The sequence below is a fragment of the Carlito syrichta genome, unplaced genomic scaffold (assembly GCF_000164805.1).
Source record: "Carlito syrichta isolate Samal-C Ts95f unplaced genomic scaffold, Tarsius_syrichta-2.0.1 Scaffold307764, whole genome shotgun sequence".
In the NCBI taxonomy this organism is placed as follows: Eukaryota; Metazoa; Chordata; class Mammalia; order Primates; family Tarsiidae; genus Carlito; species Carlito syrichta.
Window position 1 is genome coordinate 504,417 of NW_007251860.1, and position 18,026 is coordinate 522,442.

The following is an 18,026-nucleotide window of genomic DNA, read 5'->3' on the forward strand; positions in this document are numbered from 1 at the left end:
CTCAAGAGCTGATATACATACTTTGGTTGTTAGTTCCCAGTACCTGAATCTGTACCTGACTGTGATGTATTAAAATCTCTTGTCCTCCAAAGCTGAAGATACCTCGGGCAGTTCCTATTCTCAAAATGGATGCACCACCTTCAAGTACCACTCTACCCCAATATGACAGCGACTCAAAGAAATACTATGACTCCCAGCCAAACGTCAACATGCGGTATATTCCAAGGGAAGACTGCCCTGACTGGTGGCAAATAAGAAAACTGAAAAGGTAAACCCCAGCTTTCAGGCTGGCTGCCCAGCATGTAGAGGAGACACTACCCCACTGCCTTAGATCTCAGCCTCAAAGCTGTTGATGCAGACTTTAGGGCTGTCCTCTCAGAATACATTCAGTGCTTGAGTGAAAATGCTGGGAAAGCAATTGCCCTACTGAGACTGAGCAGCATAGACTTTTGATTTAGATTATCCTATCTAATCATCTATGTAATACTTGATCATTGTATTCCCTCACCTTTCTCCCCGCCCCAGATATCCCCACATTCGAAAACACAGATTCTTAAAATATATCCTTCATATGAAAGAACTTAGGATAGGCTTACTTTTGTAATGTATTTCAGTATCACTAGCCAAATGACAATTAGCATTTCCTGCAAAGCCATGGCTTGCCTTCTCAGAATGTACACCATCACCTCTCCTGACCTGATTAGTCTTCTCACATTTTTCAGCCTAAAGATTCTATGTAAAGTCAGAATTGAAAACACCTTGAAGGCAGTACGTAAATTGTACGTGTCGTATATCTCTGGGGCCTGGCACTGAGTCTGCTCCACACTTGATGCTCAATAAATGTTGAATTGAATTGCAAGATGACCATACAAATAGGATTAAGTGACACCTTTTCCTTATTTGCTGCCTCAGACTTCCTCCCCATCATGTTGTCCACTGTCCGCCATCTTCTAACCCCATTATCAGCATGTCTGCCTTTCCCCACAGTGAATGCAGAGCATTTCTCTGACTCACCATGTATCTCTTTTCTTTGTTTTCTCTCCATGTCCTCTTATTCTTTTATTCTTTCCATGCTCATCATTTTTACCAAAAGCAAATGCCTCACTGTGCCAATGATACAGCCACAGGGCCATATGGAACATGAAAGAATGTAAGTGTGTTCTTCATTTTTTTTTTTTTAGTATAACGAGTCATGATTTCTTTCAGTCCAAAGTGGAGCTAGAATCTGAGTGTATTAATCTATACCTAGTACCTGAGGGGAAGGGTTATATTTATTTGCCTGTAGCTCAGCATTCTTGTGGAAGGAGAGGATCAGTAAGCCCAGATGCAAGGACAGTGAATATCATGTTAATTGTGTACCAAGGTCCCTCCATGACAGAAACCCCAGTGATCCACTGAGGAAAGTGTGTGGTGAAACAAACTGACCAGTTTTCAAATAACTAGAAAGAACTGTTGATTTACATAGCGTTGCCACAGAGCATCCATCCCATGAATTGCCAGATCCTATCTTTGTTTAAAATGTTGATATTTCGTTCATCGTGAGTTTCTTTGCATTAATTTGGACTTTTTTTAAAGTTTTGAAACAGAGTTTATTAGTGAGAAGTGAAGAAAAGAGTCAAATTCATTGCAGAAAGACCTGCCATGGGCAAGTTTCTCAAAAAGAAAAATCGTCTAATTTTTATTTTAAACAATATTTTATTAAAATTCCATTTATCTTGATGACTGTTTTTTGGCACTCCCTTAGATTTTACACCTTCTTAGGTTTAGTCTCAAGCCTGGATGTTTCCCTAGAACTTCAGAAAGCTAGTTATTTGAACAAAGGATTAATCAATCACTTCTTAACATGAGCAACATTGCATCTGTGAGTGAATTATAATTGCTAAAAATGTCTTCATGGGGCCTGAGTTTTTAAAATGCAGCCATGGCTCTCAACTCATCTATGAGATAATACTTTGAATCAACTTTTTGTCATTCTTATTATCCTCACCTGAGCTGCTTTTTAATTTTTTTTGCTTAGTAAAATAATCCATGCTCCCACTAAAGCATTCAAATATTGCAGAATATGCAGTATACATTCGTCTGAAATGTCTTCTATGCACGCAGCCATATATAATTACAAAAGTGGGTTCTCACCACATAGCCTTCTTTTCCACTTGTTCTTTTTATTTGACATTTTTCATATTTGAATACATGAGGATGTATCTATTTTTTTTAAATGATTTTTAACTGTGGTAAAATACACATTTTAAAAGTATCATCTTTTTTTAAAATTTTTTTGAGTCACAATCTCACTTTGCCACCCAGGCTGGAGTGCAGTGACACTATCACAGCTCACCACGGTCTTAACCTCCCAGGCTCAGGTGATCCTTCTGCCTCAGCCTCCAAGTAGTTGGAACTTCAGGCGTTCTCCACCATGCTGGGCTAATTTTTTTTTTTTAACTTTTATTTTTGTAGAGATGAGATCCTGCTATGTCGCCCAGCCTGGTCTTGAACTCCTGGCCTCAAGGGATCCTCCTGCCTTGGCCTCCCAAAGTGCTGAAACTACAGGCGCACACCACCATGCTTGACTAATTTTTGAATTTTTTGTAGAGACGAGGTCTCACTATGTTTTCCAGGCTAGTCTCAAACTCCTGGGCTAAAGTGATTCTCCCACCTCAGCTCCCCAACTAGTTGGGACTATGTGAACCACCACACTTGGCTAATTGTATTTTCAGTTCAAACTCCTATCCTCAAGCAATGCTCCCTCTCCAGCCTCCCAATGTCCTGGGATTGCAAAACATGAGCCACTGTGACTGGTTGTTTTTTATTTTATTTGTTTATTTTTTGCATCAGGGTTTCACTCTGTCGCCCAGGCTGGAGTGCAGTACTCAATCATAGCTCATTGTGCCCTCAACCTCCTAGGCTCAGCCTCCCACCTCAGCCTCCCAGATAGCTGGGACTACGGGTATATGCCAGCATGCTTTTTTTTTTTTTTTTGTAGACATGGGGTCTCACTATGTTGCCCAGACTGTTTCTTGAACTTCTGGTCTCAAGTGATCCTCCTGCCTCAGCCTCCCAGGCAGTTGGGACTATAGGTATGTGCCACCACACTTAGTATTTTTTTATTTTTTGTGGAGATGGGGTCTCACTATGTCACCCAGGCTGGGCTCGAACTTCACCCCCACACCTGGCTAATTTGCTTTTTTTATGTAGAGACAGGTTCTGGCTCTGTGGCCCAGACTGGTCTCAACCTCTGGGCCTCAAGTGATCCTCCCACCTCAGCCTCCTAAAGTGCTGGGATTACAGACATGAGCCACCATGCCGGGTTGTTTTAATTATCGTTAAGCACACAGTTCAGGAGTATTAAGTACATTCAATTGTTGTGCAACTAATCTGATTATTTTTTCTGTCTATAAAGTATCCATCATATAGGTAACCCTAAGTGATGCACTATTGATGGACATCCTCCATGTGTTCTTCAAAACAGCAAAAAGGCTGAATAGATCATTTAACCTTTTAAAACAAAAGGTTTTTTTAAAATGAAGAAATAAAGCCAAAAGCTATTCTGGTGGGCAAGGGGAGGGAGACATTCTAGAGTTTAAGGGCTTTCTTCAAGAATTCCTTGAAATGAAGCCAGAGGAGAATTTCCTTGCTAAGGAAGCTTGTTGCTATGAACTATGGTTTTGATAAAAAGCTTGGACTATGAAGGCTAACAGGAAATAGTTCTACATTCCAGATAAAACAGCTTGGACTTTGAGATGTAGGCACTTCCTTATGCTCTGCTTAACACCCAAAATGAAAGAGAGAAAATGATATATGTGGCTGAGGACGGTGAAAATGTTGCCGTGTCCAGATGGAGTAAAAAGTTCAGTATTTCAAGACTTTTAATTGTAGTCACAACAGCAAAGAGGAAAATAACTCATCTTAAAATGTTTGAGTGACAGAATACTTGCATATCTACAAGAAAATCAGGGCAAACTCAGTCAAGATGATTTATTAGTTCAAGTTTTCTATTGTTTGCGGTCATTATAAGCCATTATTAACAATGTTCTTTTGTTAGAAATACTGCCAAACTACTGTGTTTTTTTTTTAATTGGAGTCCCTGTGAAAGTAACTCATTAGCTTAAAGTTCCAAAACAAGTGAAATATGTGGGTCTAAATGTCAAATAAAGCTAAAACATATCTGAACAAAATCACTTGCTGTTTAAAATTTATAAGTAAAAATGCACTTGTAAATGTATGAAACATTTCTGTTTTTTGCAGCAGCAGCAGTGAAGATGTTGCATGCAGTAACCAAAGGGAAGAACATGTAAATCATAGCACCTCAAAGATTTCATGGTAAATCAAATTCAGATATTCCTTTACAATCAGGATTTGCTCCCCTTTGCAGGAAAACTAACCAAACTTGCAATAATTTTGCAACCAGACTTTACATTTAAGGTAAATATAAACCAAAAAGAGTCCATGTAAGTTTGCTTCTCTAAACTCTTAGATAGGTCTGAATTGATGGTGGGTTCCAGTTTTTCTCACACTGATTTTTTTCACCGTCATTCACGACATACACTGGTATTAGCATGAACATGAATACACCTGCCTCAGGCATCTCTGGCAGGAGAAAAAGCAATCTAGAGTTAAACAACTCTTTCCTAAGAATAGCTCTATATACAACCCCAAATTTTAAAAAACTAAACAACTCTAAAGTAGTCTTTATCTATTTCATGAGCCCACTTTTTGGGAAAAGTCAAAGAAATCTAGGTTTCTAGGGGCCTGCTGGGGACCTCCTGTATCAAAGAGACATTCTCTCATTAAACTGGGCATGAGCCCAACTTTTGAGTGACTCTCTCTTCACTTCACTGATACCTTTCCAAGTGCAGAAGGGAAAACCTAACAATCTAACTTTTATTTATGTGGATAAAAGCAAAATAAAAGCAATCTGATATTTCACTGCTAGGTACTTGGATTATTTCTAGGTGATTTTTTTGCATTCATATTGTTTCCCAACTCTTCTCAGGGGATTCCCTGAGTCAAGTTCAGAATTCCCTGAGTCAAGTTCATCTGAAGAAGAGGAAAATCTGAATGATTATGAGTAAGTGTTTAAAGTCTTCTGTGTTCCTCTAAATCTAGACATTGACATATCTATTTTACTCCTCAAGGGCATTAAAACAGATGGCTGAGACTTTCTCAGGATGCTGTATTTACATAGGTGAACACATGTGAGGTTCAGGATCATTTATCTAGATGACAGGTGATAATGAGTTGGGTTATTACCAATGAAAATATTTTCCCACAGTCTGAAGTGTCTATGTTGGCCGCACATATTTATTGAATTTATCATATATCCATATACCCTTCATTTCACTTTGTCTTTGTAGATATAGCGTATGATGTTTATGCTCATTATTTCCTCCCTAGAGGCCTTTCATCAGGGTAGTGTTTGAAAAATCTTATTAACATTGAGTCAAATTTGGGGAGAAGTTATTTATGATGCAGTAATTTCACAAGGTAGCACAACTGAGACTTTGAACATGACAGCATTTGTGTTGAAAGGTTTATATTCTTAGGATGACCTTGTCATTTAACATTCAAATTGAGATACTTTAGAGAGGAAAAGTGCACTATTAAAAATCACGTATGAGCCGGGCTCGGTGGCTCAGCCTGTAATCCTGAGCTTTGGGAGGCTGAGGTGAGTGGACTGCCTGAGTCCACGGGTTCGTGACCCGCCTGGGAAACTTGGCAAGATCTCATCTCTACAATAAATCAAAAATTAGCTGGGCGTGGTAGCGCGCGCCTGTAGTTCCAGCTACTTCGAAGGCTGAGGTAGAAGGATCACCAGAGCCCAGCAGGTCGAGGCTGCAGTGGCCGGGAGTGGCCACTGCACTCTAGTCTGGGTGACAGAGTGAGACTCCAACTCAAAAAAAAATAAAAAATAAAAATCACATATGGACATCAAGCATAAACTGGACTTTTTTGAGCAAATAAGAATGTGTGTTCACCCAACTGTACTGAGACAGGTTGGCCTAAGTGATTATTAAGGCCCTTTCCAAACTCTAAGCCTCTATCATTAGAATAGGGACAAATAATTGTCTCCCAGACTTAAAGATTAGTGTTAAGACGAGGTGAGCATAATAGAGTACATTGCATTTCTCAGACACTTGAGATCCAATGGCACAAAATTCACTTGGACACTAAGATTATGCTCATTTCTAGTTCTGTTTTTGTGTAAGTGCTATGTTATTGATTTATTGGATGTATGTGAAGTGGGAGCTTTTACAAAATACATGTCACTGTTTCCACTGCTCTTACTTCTAGCCTAGCCTGGCCCTAACCAAACCTGTCTCACTGGGGAAGATGGGCTATACCCTCCACCTCTTGGCAACATGGTCTCTTCACCACCTTCTAACTCCCTTACCTCCTTCCCTAATATCTATTCTCAGGAAAGCACCTGATGGAATAATTTATACTAAAACATAAGAGACTGAGAAGGACCAACACATGGTCATTTCCAAAAATAATAGCACTTTAACACAAGGCAAAGACTAAAACCAATGGGAATGAATCTCTCATTGCAGGTGTCTTTCTTTGACTGGGTAAGCCCAGATATGACCTTCTAGACAGTCTCTACCCCCATCTTTTCTGAATTCAAGTGATGTGCGAGAGACAGATTTTAGGGGAATTATTAGGAAAGATCTGTCTTCCTCAAAATCAAAGAGATGCTAAAGGGAACTCGGGACTATAGGGTTGTGTGATCTGGGGCTCAGCCTTGTCACATTGTGTTTGATACTTCCAGATTCCTATTCCATCAGTGTCACTGGAGTAAGTATTTGTTTTATGGCCATAACTTCATGAGCAATTTCTACTCCATTCCTTTAAAGACAGAAGCACCAAAATTTAGATGGAAAATCTTGTTAGGACTAGGCTGAGGCTTCTGCTTCTCTAACATTGAAAAACTAAAATTTTTTTTTAGAACAGAGTCAGGTTTCGGCAAAATTATGACACAGGCAAAATTTGTATGTGTGTGAGTGAGGGCATGGGAGTGAGAGAGGGTGTCTATTTTGGCTCACCTTGCCTTTCCAGGTCTTTCTCCTCATTCCTGATCATTTCTTCCCTCTATCCCTCCCAAAAGTATATATCCTGGATCACGTCCTCTGAAGGGTCTTTTGGTTAGCTATTATTAACTTAAAATGCTAACTAATCAGAAAACTATCCGTTAATATTTCAAGGATTAATTATACAACATTTATAATGGTAGAGTTAGAAGAGACTTTCAAACTTATTGAGATTAATTTTAATCCTACTCTCCATAATTTTATAGATGGTGAAGTCAAAGGTCAAAAGAGACTAAGTGGCTTGTTCAGAGTCATACAATTAAACATTGGGAAGTTAAGTATAGAACCTAGACCTCCAAGGAGGCTGGTCTAAGGCTCTCCCCAGCTTATTAAACTGTCTGTCAGCTAACATCCCCTCCCACAACTAATACAGAGATTATGCAGAGAACCACTTCCCATCCATTCCTTCCAAGTTCTAAGATACCATCTGCCTTGATTTCCAACTTCTGCCTTGCTTACAACTCCTTGCTTCTACCCTCACACTCTTCATGTACTTCTTTCCTCCTTAGGGGTGTTCTCTCACTCCCCCAAATCGTCTTATTTCATGCCCTACTCGTTTTCTTAGAATAACATTTAGGCCAAAGACCAAAGGTCACAGACATTGTTGACCTCACATGAGAAACAGCTCTTGTCCTGTTTAGCCTCACATATAAAGTAAGAGACAACATTGTTGGCTTAGTGAAAAAGACAATATTTAAAGATTACACCTGGCTGTCCTGCATCATATTCTCAGTTCAATGCAACTGCTTCTGTTCTAATGTTATCTTAGATGCTTATCTATTGCTAACCTGAAAATAAAAACCATTTTTAAAAAAGCACTTGCTAGCCGGGCTCGGTGGCTCAGCCTGTAATCCCGCGCCTTGGGAGGCTGAGGTGAGTGGATTGCCTAAGCCCGCGGGTTCGAGACCCACCTGGGCAACTTGGCGAGACCTCATCTCTACAATAAATCAAAACATCAGCCGGGCGTGGTAGCGCATGCCTGTAATTCCGGCTACTTGGAAGGCTGAGGCGGAAGGATCGCCGGAGCCCAGCAGGTCGAGGCTGCGGTGGCCGGGAGCGGCCACTGCACTCCAGTCTGGGCGACAGAGTGAGACTCTAACTCAAAAAAAATAAAAAATAAAAATAAAAAAGCATTTGCTGGCCAGGCACTGTGGCTCATGCCTGTAATCCCAGCACTTTGGGAGGCAGAAGTGAGAGGATTGCCTGAGCCCAAGCGTTCAAGGCCAACCTGGGCAACTTGGCAAGACCTTATCTCTACAGTAAATCAAAAACTAGTCAGGTGTGATGGTGCATGCCTGCAGTTCCAGCTACTTGGTAGGCTGAAGCGAAAGGGTCACTTGAGCCCAGCAGGTCAAGGCTGCGGTGGCCGTGAGCATGCCACTGTGCTCCAGTCTGGGCAACAGAGTGAGACTCCAACTCAAAAAAATAAATAAATAAATAATAAGAATTTGCTTTGAAAATAGATGCTCTAAAGTGTGCTTCTACCAGATTATTAAAAGAAAATGATACGGTTGACAGACAAGAGCTTTTATCCTTGGCAACCCTGACATCTCCCATTGGAATATTCTTCATTGATCAAATCTCTAGCCATCATTCAAAATAGTGAAATGTAGGAGAACTTAGAGGTCACCTAGAAGGAAGACAAAGGTGTCTAAATGCCAGCCCATTTAAAAACTCAAATGCGCAGGCCACAGCCCCCAATCAGATTTGGGTGGTGGGGACTCAGGAATCTGTATTTTTTTGAAAAGCTCCTCAGATGATTTCTTGAACAGTCAGGTTTGGAAACCCCTGAAGTAGGCCAATGCCTCATTTTAAAAATTAAAAAGTTAAGTATCAAGTTATACAATTAAAAAATCATTAATTCTCATATTGGAATTCTTTCTGTTGCAGCTGGTTTGCAGGGGATATCTCCAGGTCACAAGCTGAGCAGTTACTGAGACAAAAGGTAAGTAGTCTTGTCTTTAAAATGGTCTCACAGAATTTTTTTCTATTTTGGAACCAAGAGGTTAATTTCTCACAGAAACTTTACTGCTAATTATACAGTCAAGTCACCGCAATGTTGGTTGTCCAGTCTATGGGTTAGTCCTCACCCTAGCCACTTCTTCTGCTTCTGTTATCTATTGCTGAGTAATAAACCACACCTACATTTAGTGGCTTGAAACAACAAGATTGATGATGTGAGTCATGATATTGTGAGTCATCTGGGTTAGTGTCTCTTCTGCAGGTTTTGTTAGGGTCATTCATGGGGCTGCATTTGACTGATGAATCGACCTGGGTGTTGGATTTACCCGATGCAGGCAGCTGGGGTGCCAAAGTTCTTCTCCAAGCAGCCTCTCCATGTGCCTAACTTGGACCGCCTCACAGCATGGTGATCTAAGGCAGTGGTCAAAGAGAATAAATCCCACAGTACAAGCACTTATCAAATCTCTGCTTTTGTCATGCTTGCTAAGGTCCCATTGGTCATAGACAGTCATGTGGCCCAGCCCAGAGTCGGTGTGGGAAGAGATCATTCAGGGCTTGAATAAAAGAGATGATTTATTGGGGGGCCATCAATGTAGCCACTAACCTCAGCTCTGTCACTGCTCATTAGCATCTAGACCAGAGTACAGTTGATGTGATAGGGAATACATTTATCTGATTTTATTACTAATTGGTATGGACTACCAATAATAAACTCTTTTGATCTCTAAAAATGACACTTTGGTATAACTTAACCTCATAAAACACTAAACACACCCATTGTTTTTTTGAAGGATGCTATTGAGGATGTGATGACCTCACTCTATGTTTTGTCACATTCATAGTATATTATCTGTTCTTTCTAAATCTGGATCTGCTTAGAATTAGCACAAGTCATTGGGAAAGTCAAGTTGAGAGTAGAACTTCAACAATTTATTCTGGATCTTTGGTTTTCTAAACCTCCCTGGGGCATGATATGGTAATATGTAGTTCTAAATTTTATTTCTTAAAGATGAAAACATCAGGCTTGCACAAGGACACAACATAGAAAGTTAAAACAGAGGCTTAAAAGTTAACTGGCGAGGAATAGTTGAAGCATACAGGTTAGATCTATAAAGAGATCGAATGAGAAAAAGGGGAAAGCTAAACTGTGGGCCTCCTTCCTGGTCAATTAGCTGGATAACCTGTGCCTTTGGTGATATTTAAGGTGGATCTAAAAGATTTCTTTTCCTGCTACCTACTGTGAAAAATTGTTTTTAAGAATAATGAAAATATTTTCTGTTTCTTCTATATTTTTTTTCCTTTTCAGGGAAAAGAAGGAGCATTTATGGTCAGGAATTCCAGCCAAGTGGGAATGTACACAGTGTCCTTATTTAGTAAGGCTGTGAAGTAAGTGTAACAAGGATTTATTTCTTTTAACTTTCTGTGTATGTTCTTCTACTATGCTGGTCACTTAATCATGTTTTGGGATAAGACACCATCTTTAAACTCTGGAATCTTAGATCAAAGTATTTCTGTTAAATATGAACATTTGTAGTTGGTTTCCCACTCCCCCACCACCACCACTTTCAAGAGACTGTTCTCTGGGTGATCCTCTTCTGCCCACCCCAGGCAGCTGTAGAGTGCCCAGAGCACAGTATGCCTCAATAAATATTTATCGAAAGACTCCTGGGTGATTCTCTTTAATTCAGGCCTAAGCCCAGAAAGAAAGAAAATAGTGATGAAGCCTGTACACTCTCAGCTCTAGCCGCCTGCAGAGCGGAGAAGCCCATCCCAGTGAGTTCTTAGTAAGCCTTTTCAGTAGGGTGGAGTTAGTGGAAGGTTGACTCAGAGCAGCTGAGTTCTCTGCACAGCTTCCTTCCAGGGTGCTGTCCTCTTTGTGTGGTTAAGAGTCCTTTTTGGAAACCAAACTTCTTGATCCAAATTCTGGTTCTAGCATTTTATAGCTTTATGACATTGAATAAGTTTCTTAACCTCTGTACCTCCACTTCTTCGTCTGCAAAAGAGACAGAAATGAGTGAGTTAATTCATGTATTGGATCCAGAACAGTGCCTGGCACATAGTAAGACCTTAATAAATTAATAGCAATTACTATTATTGTTATTGTTGTTGAGGAAGAGTAGTTCTACCTACTCTACTCTCTGCACCCCAACACTTGGGCATATAAGACATTCCATAGTCTTTTCATACAAGCCATCGTTACCAATATCAAGATCCTCCTCTAGAGTTTTATAAGCCACTTTCCCATTGACTGTTTTGTTCCTTCTAATCATCCTCCAAGGTAAGTAAGAAAGCTGTTTTTATTTATACCATTTTACAGATGAAAGAATTGAGGTTCAAAAAGAGCTCATAGAAAACCTGACTGCAAAGCTAAAAAGTGACCAACTTGAAGCTGGCCTCTGCAGTCAAGGCATATTCCTTCATACAAACCTCTGTGTCTACACTGAAACTTCCAATATCTTAGAATGATAATCTGATCAAATTTTTATTAGGATCATTTGAAAACAATATTTCTATGTGTGTGACCCTTTTTTAGCATCTAGATTGAATGATTCTCTGCCTTGGTGCCTTCCCCATGTACCCTATACCAAGGTGCATATATGTATATTAGTAATAATTAAGTGATGAAAATGTTATCTATTTGGGGAATTTTTTTAGAGTACCAACTTTCACTTGAGATAATACGATGTACCCTGAGTGGTCCCACAGTATTTTCCAGTGTCAGAAGCCGTGTCTCCAGTACATCTCATGTACTAGATTGCACATGGTAACACCGACCCAGTAAAAATTGGAAGAAGACTTTGTTCACTGAGTATCAAAAGCTCTGTGGCCCTCTGACCCTGTAACTTCAGCCAAACCTAATAGCAGATGTCTTCTAAGTCAAGCTTTGTGACTCCAGATTCATTTTTGAAGGTGGTCAGATAGATAAATCAGAAAATAGAGAAGGAATTAAATGAAAATAATCCCAATAAATGGATACAAAAGCCCTTTTTATTAAGCTGCATCAGTGGCCTTGAGTGAATTTCATGCTGACACCAAGAGCCAATTAGTCATTTGCAACAAAGAGAGGCACTCTTTCTCCTTTTCATAATGCAGTTTTAGTTAGGTTGGTGCTACAGCAATAATTTATTAACTATTTCTTATGTGCCAAGCATATATATAAAATAGCATCTAATCTTTATAACAACCAGATGGTATAGCTAGAAAGCAGCAGAACTGGACTCAAAGCCCAGTTCTGGACCACTATGCCATACTCTATCATCTAAGGCAGGCATATTATTCCTGATTAGCCTAAATCAATGTGCATCAATTCATCATTATTTCCTAAAAGTAGAGAAAAAATGCTTTATGTGGAAAAAGTACACATTCACAAGAGGAATTAAAGGCCATCCCCATCCACTTCATCCCATACCTCGCTTCCAAAAGAGCCTCCCACTCATGTGCTAGAGTGAGAATACTCATAGCCTAATCACTTTTACTTCCCACATTTCCATCCCCATTATTATCTTAATAGAGTTTATATTCAGAATAATGATCCTGAAAAGCTGCAAAGCTCTCGATCACCACAGATCCCAGTTTTATACACGTACTAAAAAAGGAATAGTCTGGAAAGTTGGAATTTAACTGTATATGTATGTGCACAAAAGATACACTAGTTTGGAGAAGACCCTTATTCCATAATTATTGATTGTCATGGATATCTCTGGAATAATACCAGTTATCAAGACTGAGAAGCCTTCCTTGACTTCCTTCTCCAAAATTTGCAAATGCATCTAAAATTATTATTTAACTATTGTTTAATCAAGTTTCAATTGTTTAGTAAAAACTTTCTAAAATTATTTCTTTGTTACTAGTGATAAAAAAGGAACTGTCAAACATTACCACGTGCACACAAATGCTGAGAACAAATTATACCTGGCAGAAAACTACTGTTTTGATTCCATTCCAAAGCTTATTCACTATCACCAACACAATTCAGCAGGTAACTTCTTTCAGTTTTTCTTTTATGAGTCCTTGTCAATAAATATCAATCTTCTTGGATACTACTGATCCTCCTAAGTCTTAATTAATAGGCAACCATGAAAATAAGGAAAAAATGTTCTCAAGTCCTTTGCCTATTGTAATATTTAACTTACATTTCCTAGAATATAGCACAATGCACCCTTGAATGCCAGATAGAATGAAATTAAGTGAGTTCAGCGACTTAGAGATGTTCTTTATAAAGATATCTGTGAGGTTTTCTGCCTGTAGAAGCAAATTTATTATAAAATTCAAGTATTTTAGAAATATATATCATAGGATGGCTAACATCCTTGGACAAATTGTCTATTATGACAGATTCTTTGCATGCAAACACGTTTTTCATCACATATAATAAATAGAAATTATATATACATATATGTATACACATTACATTTATACAGAGGTGGTGTGAGATCATTCTATACAAACCATTCAGCTTGCTTTCTTTACTCAACATGTCTTAGAGGTCTTCCCATGCAAATACAAATAGCTTATTTTGGTCTATTTAGAATTCTGCAAAAGAATTCTTCTTTTTTTCCATTTTTTTTTTAAATATGTGGAGTACAATTCAGGGTTAGGTATACAAATGTTCATTATGCAGGTATCCTTGTTGATGAGGTGTGCCCCCCTTCCCCTGGCAGTTTCCCACTACTGCCAATCCCACCCCCACCTCCCCTGGCAGTTTTCAACTACTGCTGATCCCTTTCTTATAGTATTATGATAATTATTCAAGGTTCACTTATGAGTAAGAACATGTGGTACTCAGTTCTTTGTTTCTGTGATAGATCACTCAGTCTTATAATTTTGTCTTACTTTATGGTTACATAATATTCCATCGTGTATATGTACCACATTTTTTTAATCCAGTCCTTTTTTGATGGGCAGCACGGTTGATTCCATGTTTTTGCTATTGTGAATAATGCTGTCATAAAACATGCATGTGCAAGTATCTTTTTCATAGAGTGATTTGAGTTCCTCTGGGTATATTACCAGGAGGGGGATTGCGGGATCGCATGGGAGGTCGATTTTTAGATCTTTTAGGAATCGCCACACTGTTTTCCACAGAGGTTGTACTAGTTTACACTCCCACCAACAGTGTAGAAGTGTTTCCTTTTCGCCGCATCCTCTCCTGCATCTGTTGTTTTTGAGTTATTGATGATGGCCATCCTGACTGGAATTAGATGGGATCTCAGTGTGATTTTAATTTGCATTTCTTTGATGACTAGTGAGGCTGAGCATTTTTTTCCTATATCTGTTGGCTGCTTGTATGTCTTCTTTTGAGAAGTGTCTATTCATGAATTTTGCCCATTTTTTTAAAGATGTGGGATACAATTCAGGGTTAGGTATACAAATGTTCATTATGCAGGTACCCTTGTTAATGAGGTGTGCCCCTCCCTTCCCTGGCAGTTTCCCACTACTGCCAATCCCTTTCTTATAGTATTATGATAATTGTTCAAGGTTCGCTTATGAGTGAGAACATGTGGTACTCTGTTCTTTGTTTCTGTGATAGATCACTAAGTATGATAGACTCTCAATCCATCCAAGTTGCTGCAAAGTCCGTATGTTTGTCCTTCTTTATGGCTGCATAATATTACCTTGTGTGTATGTACCACATTTTTTTTATCCAGTCCAGCTTCGATGGGCAACATGGTTGGTTCCATGTTTTTGCTATTGTGAATAGAGCTGCAACAAACATACATGTGCAGATATCTTTTTTGTAGAAGGATTTGAGTTTCTCTGGGTATGTTCCCAATAGGGAAATTGCTGGATCATATGGAAGGTCAATTTCTAGTTCTTTCAGAAATTGCCACACTGTCTTTCAAAGAGGTTGCACTAGTTTGCATTCACCAGCAGTGTAAAAGCATTCTTTTTTCTCTGCATCCTCGCCAGCATCGGTTGTTGTATGTTTTATTAATGATTTACCCACTTTTTTATAGGGCTGTTTTGTTTTTTTTTTCCTTTCAACATGTTTGAGTTCTGTGTAGATCCTAGATGTTAGGCCTTTGTCAGATATACAGTTGGCAAATTTCTTCCCCAGTCTGTGGGCTGTCTCCCCGCTCTCTTGGTGGTTTCTTTGGCTTAGAATTCTGCATAGAATTCTATCATAGACTACTTAGTCTATAATTTATTCACTTAGCCCTCTATTGATTAGCAGTTGGATCATGTCCAATGTTTTCACATTACATACAGTGGATGTTTCAATACAAAGTCCTGCACACATATCATTGTGCAACCATATGAGTGGTTCCATAGCCAAATTCCTAGAAGTGGAATTTCTGAGGCAAAGGCTAAGAATACTTAAAATGTAGAGATTGCCAAATGCTTTTCAGAAATATACAATCCTACTAACAACAATTTCTCTCATTCTCACCAATACTTGATGCTAGTATTCTTCTGAAATTTTGCCTGTGGCTGGGTGTGGTGGCTCACGCCTGTAATCCCAGCACTTTGGAAGGCTGAGGTGGGAAGATCACTTGAGTCTGGGAGTTCAAGCCCAGCCTGGGCAACATAGTGAGACTGACTCAAGAAAAATTTATTTTTCCTAATTGACTGGTGGAAATATGTATAGAAACCCCCCCTTGTTTTCTAGAGTAATGCCACTTAAGAGCAGTGACTGAGCAAGTTTCCAACAGTGAGTAAAAATAAGCCATAGGCTCAGCATCGAATATATGCCACCTCATATGACTTGATTGCACACACATAGGTGAATTGGCCTCACCTCTGGCTTTCATTTTGGTTCTTACTTGTATTTCTAGTTTGCCTCAATTTTCTCAATTGTTTTTTTAACCCATAGAACCTCAAAAGTACCTTTTTGAAAAGGTATTGTATAAACAGATATCTCTAAGTGGGATGATTCCATCCCAGAGAATGCACAGGAAACCTCACAGAGTATAGGAAGAAAATATTAAAATATTTATTTAGATTTGATTTTTAAAATCTCATTCTCTTGTTTTCTATTTGTGGGTGTATTTTATACTGCTGTAACGTAGTATTACAGCAGTAGTTGTATATATACATATTTTGAAGGAATGTGCTAATTTTAAAATTTGATTGATTGGTTTTGCTGATTAAAGATGCAGGATTTTAAGATTTTGGAGATCACATATAAAAAGAAAACAAATATATAGAAAAAGAAAGGAGGGAAAGGATACATGTGATAATTCTTGTGACTTGGAAAATGTCCCATATCTAAACCAAGATATTTTTGAATGGGTTTTTCCTAGACACCATAAATATCACAATTATTTTAACCCAGATCTGCCATAACTCAACATAAGCAACTAAAATGACTTGACTATTTAATGAAATTTAGTAATATATTTAGTTTTTTGAAACTCAGATTGCTTATTTTTTATTGTGTCCTTCTTTATTATTTGAACTTTTTGCCAAGTGTATGTGCTGTGTGTGTACATATTTAAGTTAGGAATTTACAAAGAGATAGCAAAATAAAAATGGAAAAAAATTTAAAGTAAAAGATTCCATTAAGCAACTAACATCTACGGGAATTTTTATAGATCGCATAAAGTGGTTTACTCCTTACATTTTTGCTTTGCATTGAGCTAATTAGCCAAGTCAAGCAAATTAATATGACTGATTGGATGTAGTGAGAATGGAGTCTCTCTGCATCACAACATCCTGAACTCCACTTTTTCAGCTACTCTAGAGGGAGACTAATTGTGAACTAATGTGCAATGTGATGGAATATGATGTAATGATGTGATGCTATGATGATATGATGCTGATTCCATTGCAGGCATGATAACACGGCTCCGCCACCCTGTATCAACCAAGGCCAACAAGGTCCCCGACTCAGTGTCCCTGGGAAGTGGTATGGACACACCGCTGGGCTCTTAAATTCCATTTCCCACTATTTTTGGTTTAAATATATGCTTAATTTCCTGGGGTGGAGGGGGAGACAGGAAGGCACTCCCTGTTCAGATTGTGCCAGGGAAGATTTTGTTTTTTAAAAAAATTCTGTCCTTCCAACCTAAATCTGGACGTTTCCAGCATTACCAAAAAGATTGTCATGTCAATTTTTTTCTCTTATTAGGCCCCTATCATTAGCCTCCAGCATTCATTGCCTATCCTTTCTTTTTCCTGTATTCTGTGCCTGCTCAGCAGAGCCAGTCTTCAACCTTGTGATCCACCCAGATCAGGGTTTAATTTGTTTTATAAGAAAATCTAACAATATTTTACCACCTAAGGACAGTGAGCATATTTTGACACTGAGCTTCTCTAAGATGTCTCTAGTAAGCAAAGTATTATTGTAGCTACTTCAAGAACAGTGTTGTCCTGAGTGGCGATATCATGTGGTCATAAGATCATGTTACTAAGGGTGTGGTTTTTTTTATCAACTTGAAATAGAAAGTCTTCTTGTTTATATTGTTGGTATGAAGCTCTCACTGGAGAGGAAATCACATGGGAAGCTGTAAGTCTCAAAGCCTTCTATGCTCATCCTAAAGCATGTCTGTCTTGCCTTATTAGGAATTTGGGAATTGAAAAGAGAAGAGATTACCCTGTTGAAGGAGCTGGGAAGTGGTCAGTTTGGAGTGGTTCAGCTGGGCAAGTGGAAGGGGCAATATGATGTTGCCGTGAAGATGATCAAGGAGGGCTCCATGTCAGAAGATGAATTCTTTCAGGAGGCTCAGACCATGATGTAAGCTGCTTCTGAGGAATGGCAGTTTAGTCCTCATCATGGGAGGACATTAGCACAGAGAAGCCTGTTCATAACATTTGCAAGGCCTGGAGCAAGGGTTTACATACTGCATCATAGATAAATATTTAGATGTTATAAGTTGAGCTGACAAACTTAAATAAAATCAGTCCTATGCTCCTACTCTAACAAATATACCTCATAACAACCTGCAAGACTATATTCAAATTTAGAATTCTCAAGACTCCATAGAGAAACCAGTCTTTGGCCTGTGATAACGCAAATCCCACCCCTCCCCCCCCCCG

At 38.9% G+C, this 18,026-nt stretch overlaps 1 protein-coding gene across 1 annotated transcript in view; it reads left to right on the forward strand.

Moving 5' to 3' along the window:
* The window catches only part of BMX (BMX non-receptor tyrosine kinase), a 59,041-nt gene that overhangs the window by 23,614 nt on the left and 17,401 nt on the right, over window positions 1-18,026 (forward strand). Inside the window, exons 7-14 of the mRNA XM_008064618.1 lie at window positions 93-268; window positions 4,243-4,317; window positions 4,991-5,065; window positions 8,976-9,030; window positions 10,354-10,433; window positions 12,899-13,026; window positions 16,822-16,896; window positions 17,553-17,724. Of these exons, the coding sequence (XP_008062809.1) occupies window positions 93-268; window positions 4,243-4,317; window positions 4,991-5,065; window positions 8,976-9,030; window positions 10,354-10,433; window positions 12,899-13,026; window positions 16,822-16,896; window positions 17,553-17,724 (836 nt within the window). The remainder of the gene's footprint in view (window positions 1-92; window positions 269-4,242; window positions 4,318-4,990; window positions 5,066-8,975; window positions 9,031-10,353; window positions 10,434-12,898; window positions 13,027-16,821; window positions 16,897-17,552; window positions 17,725-18,026) is intronic.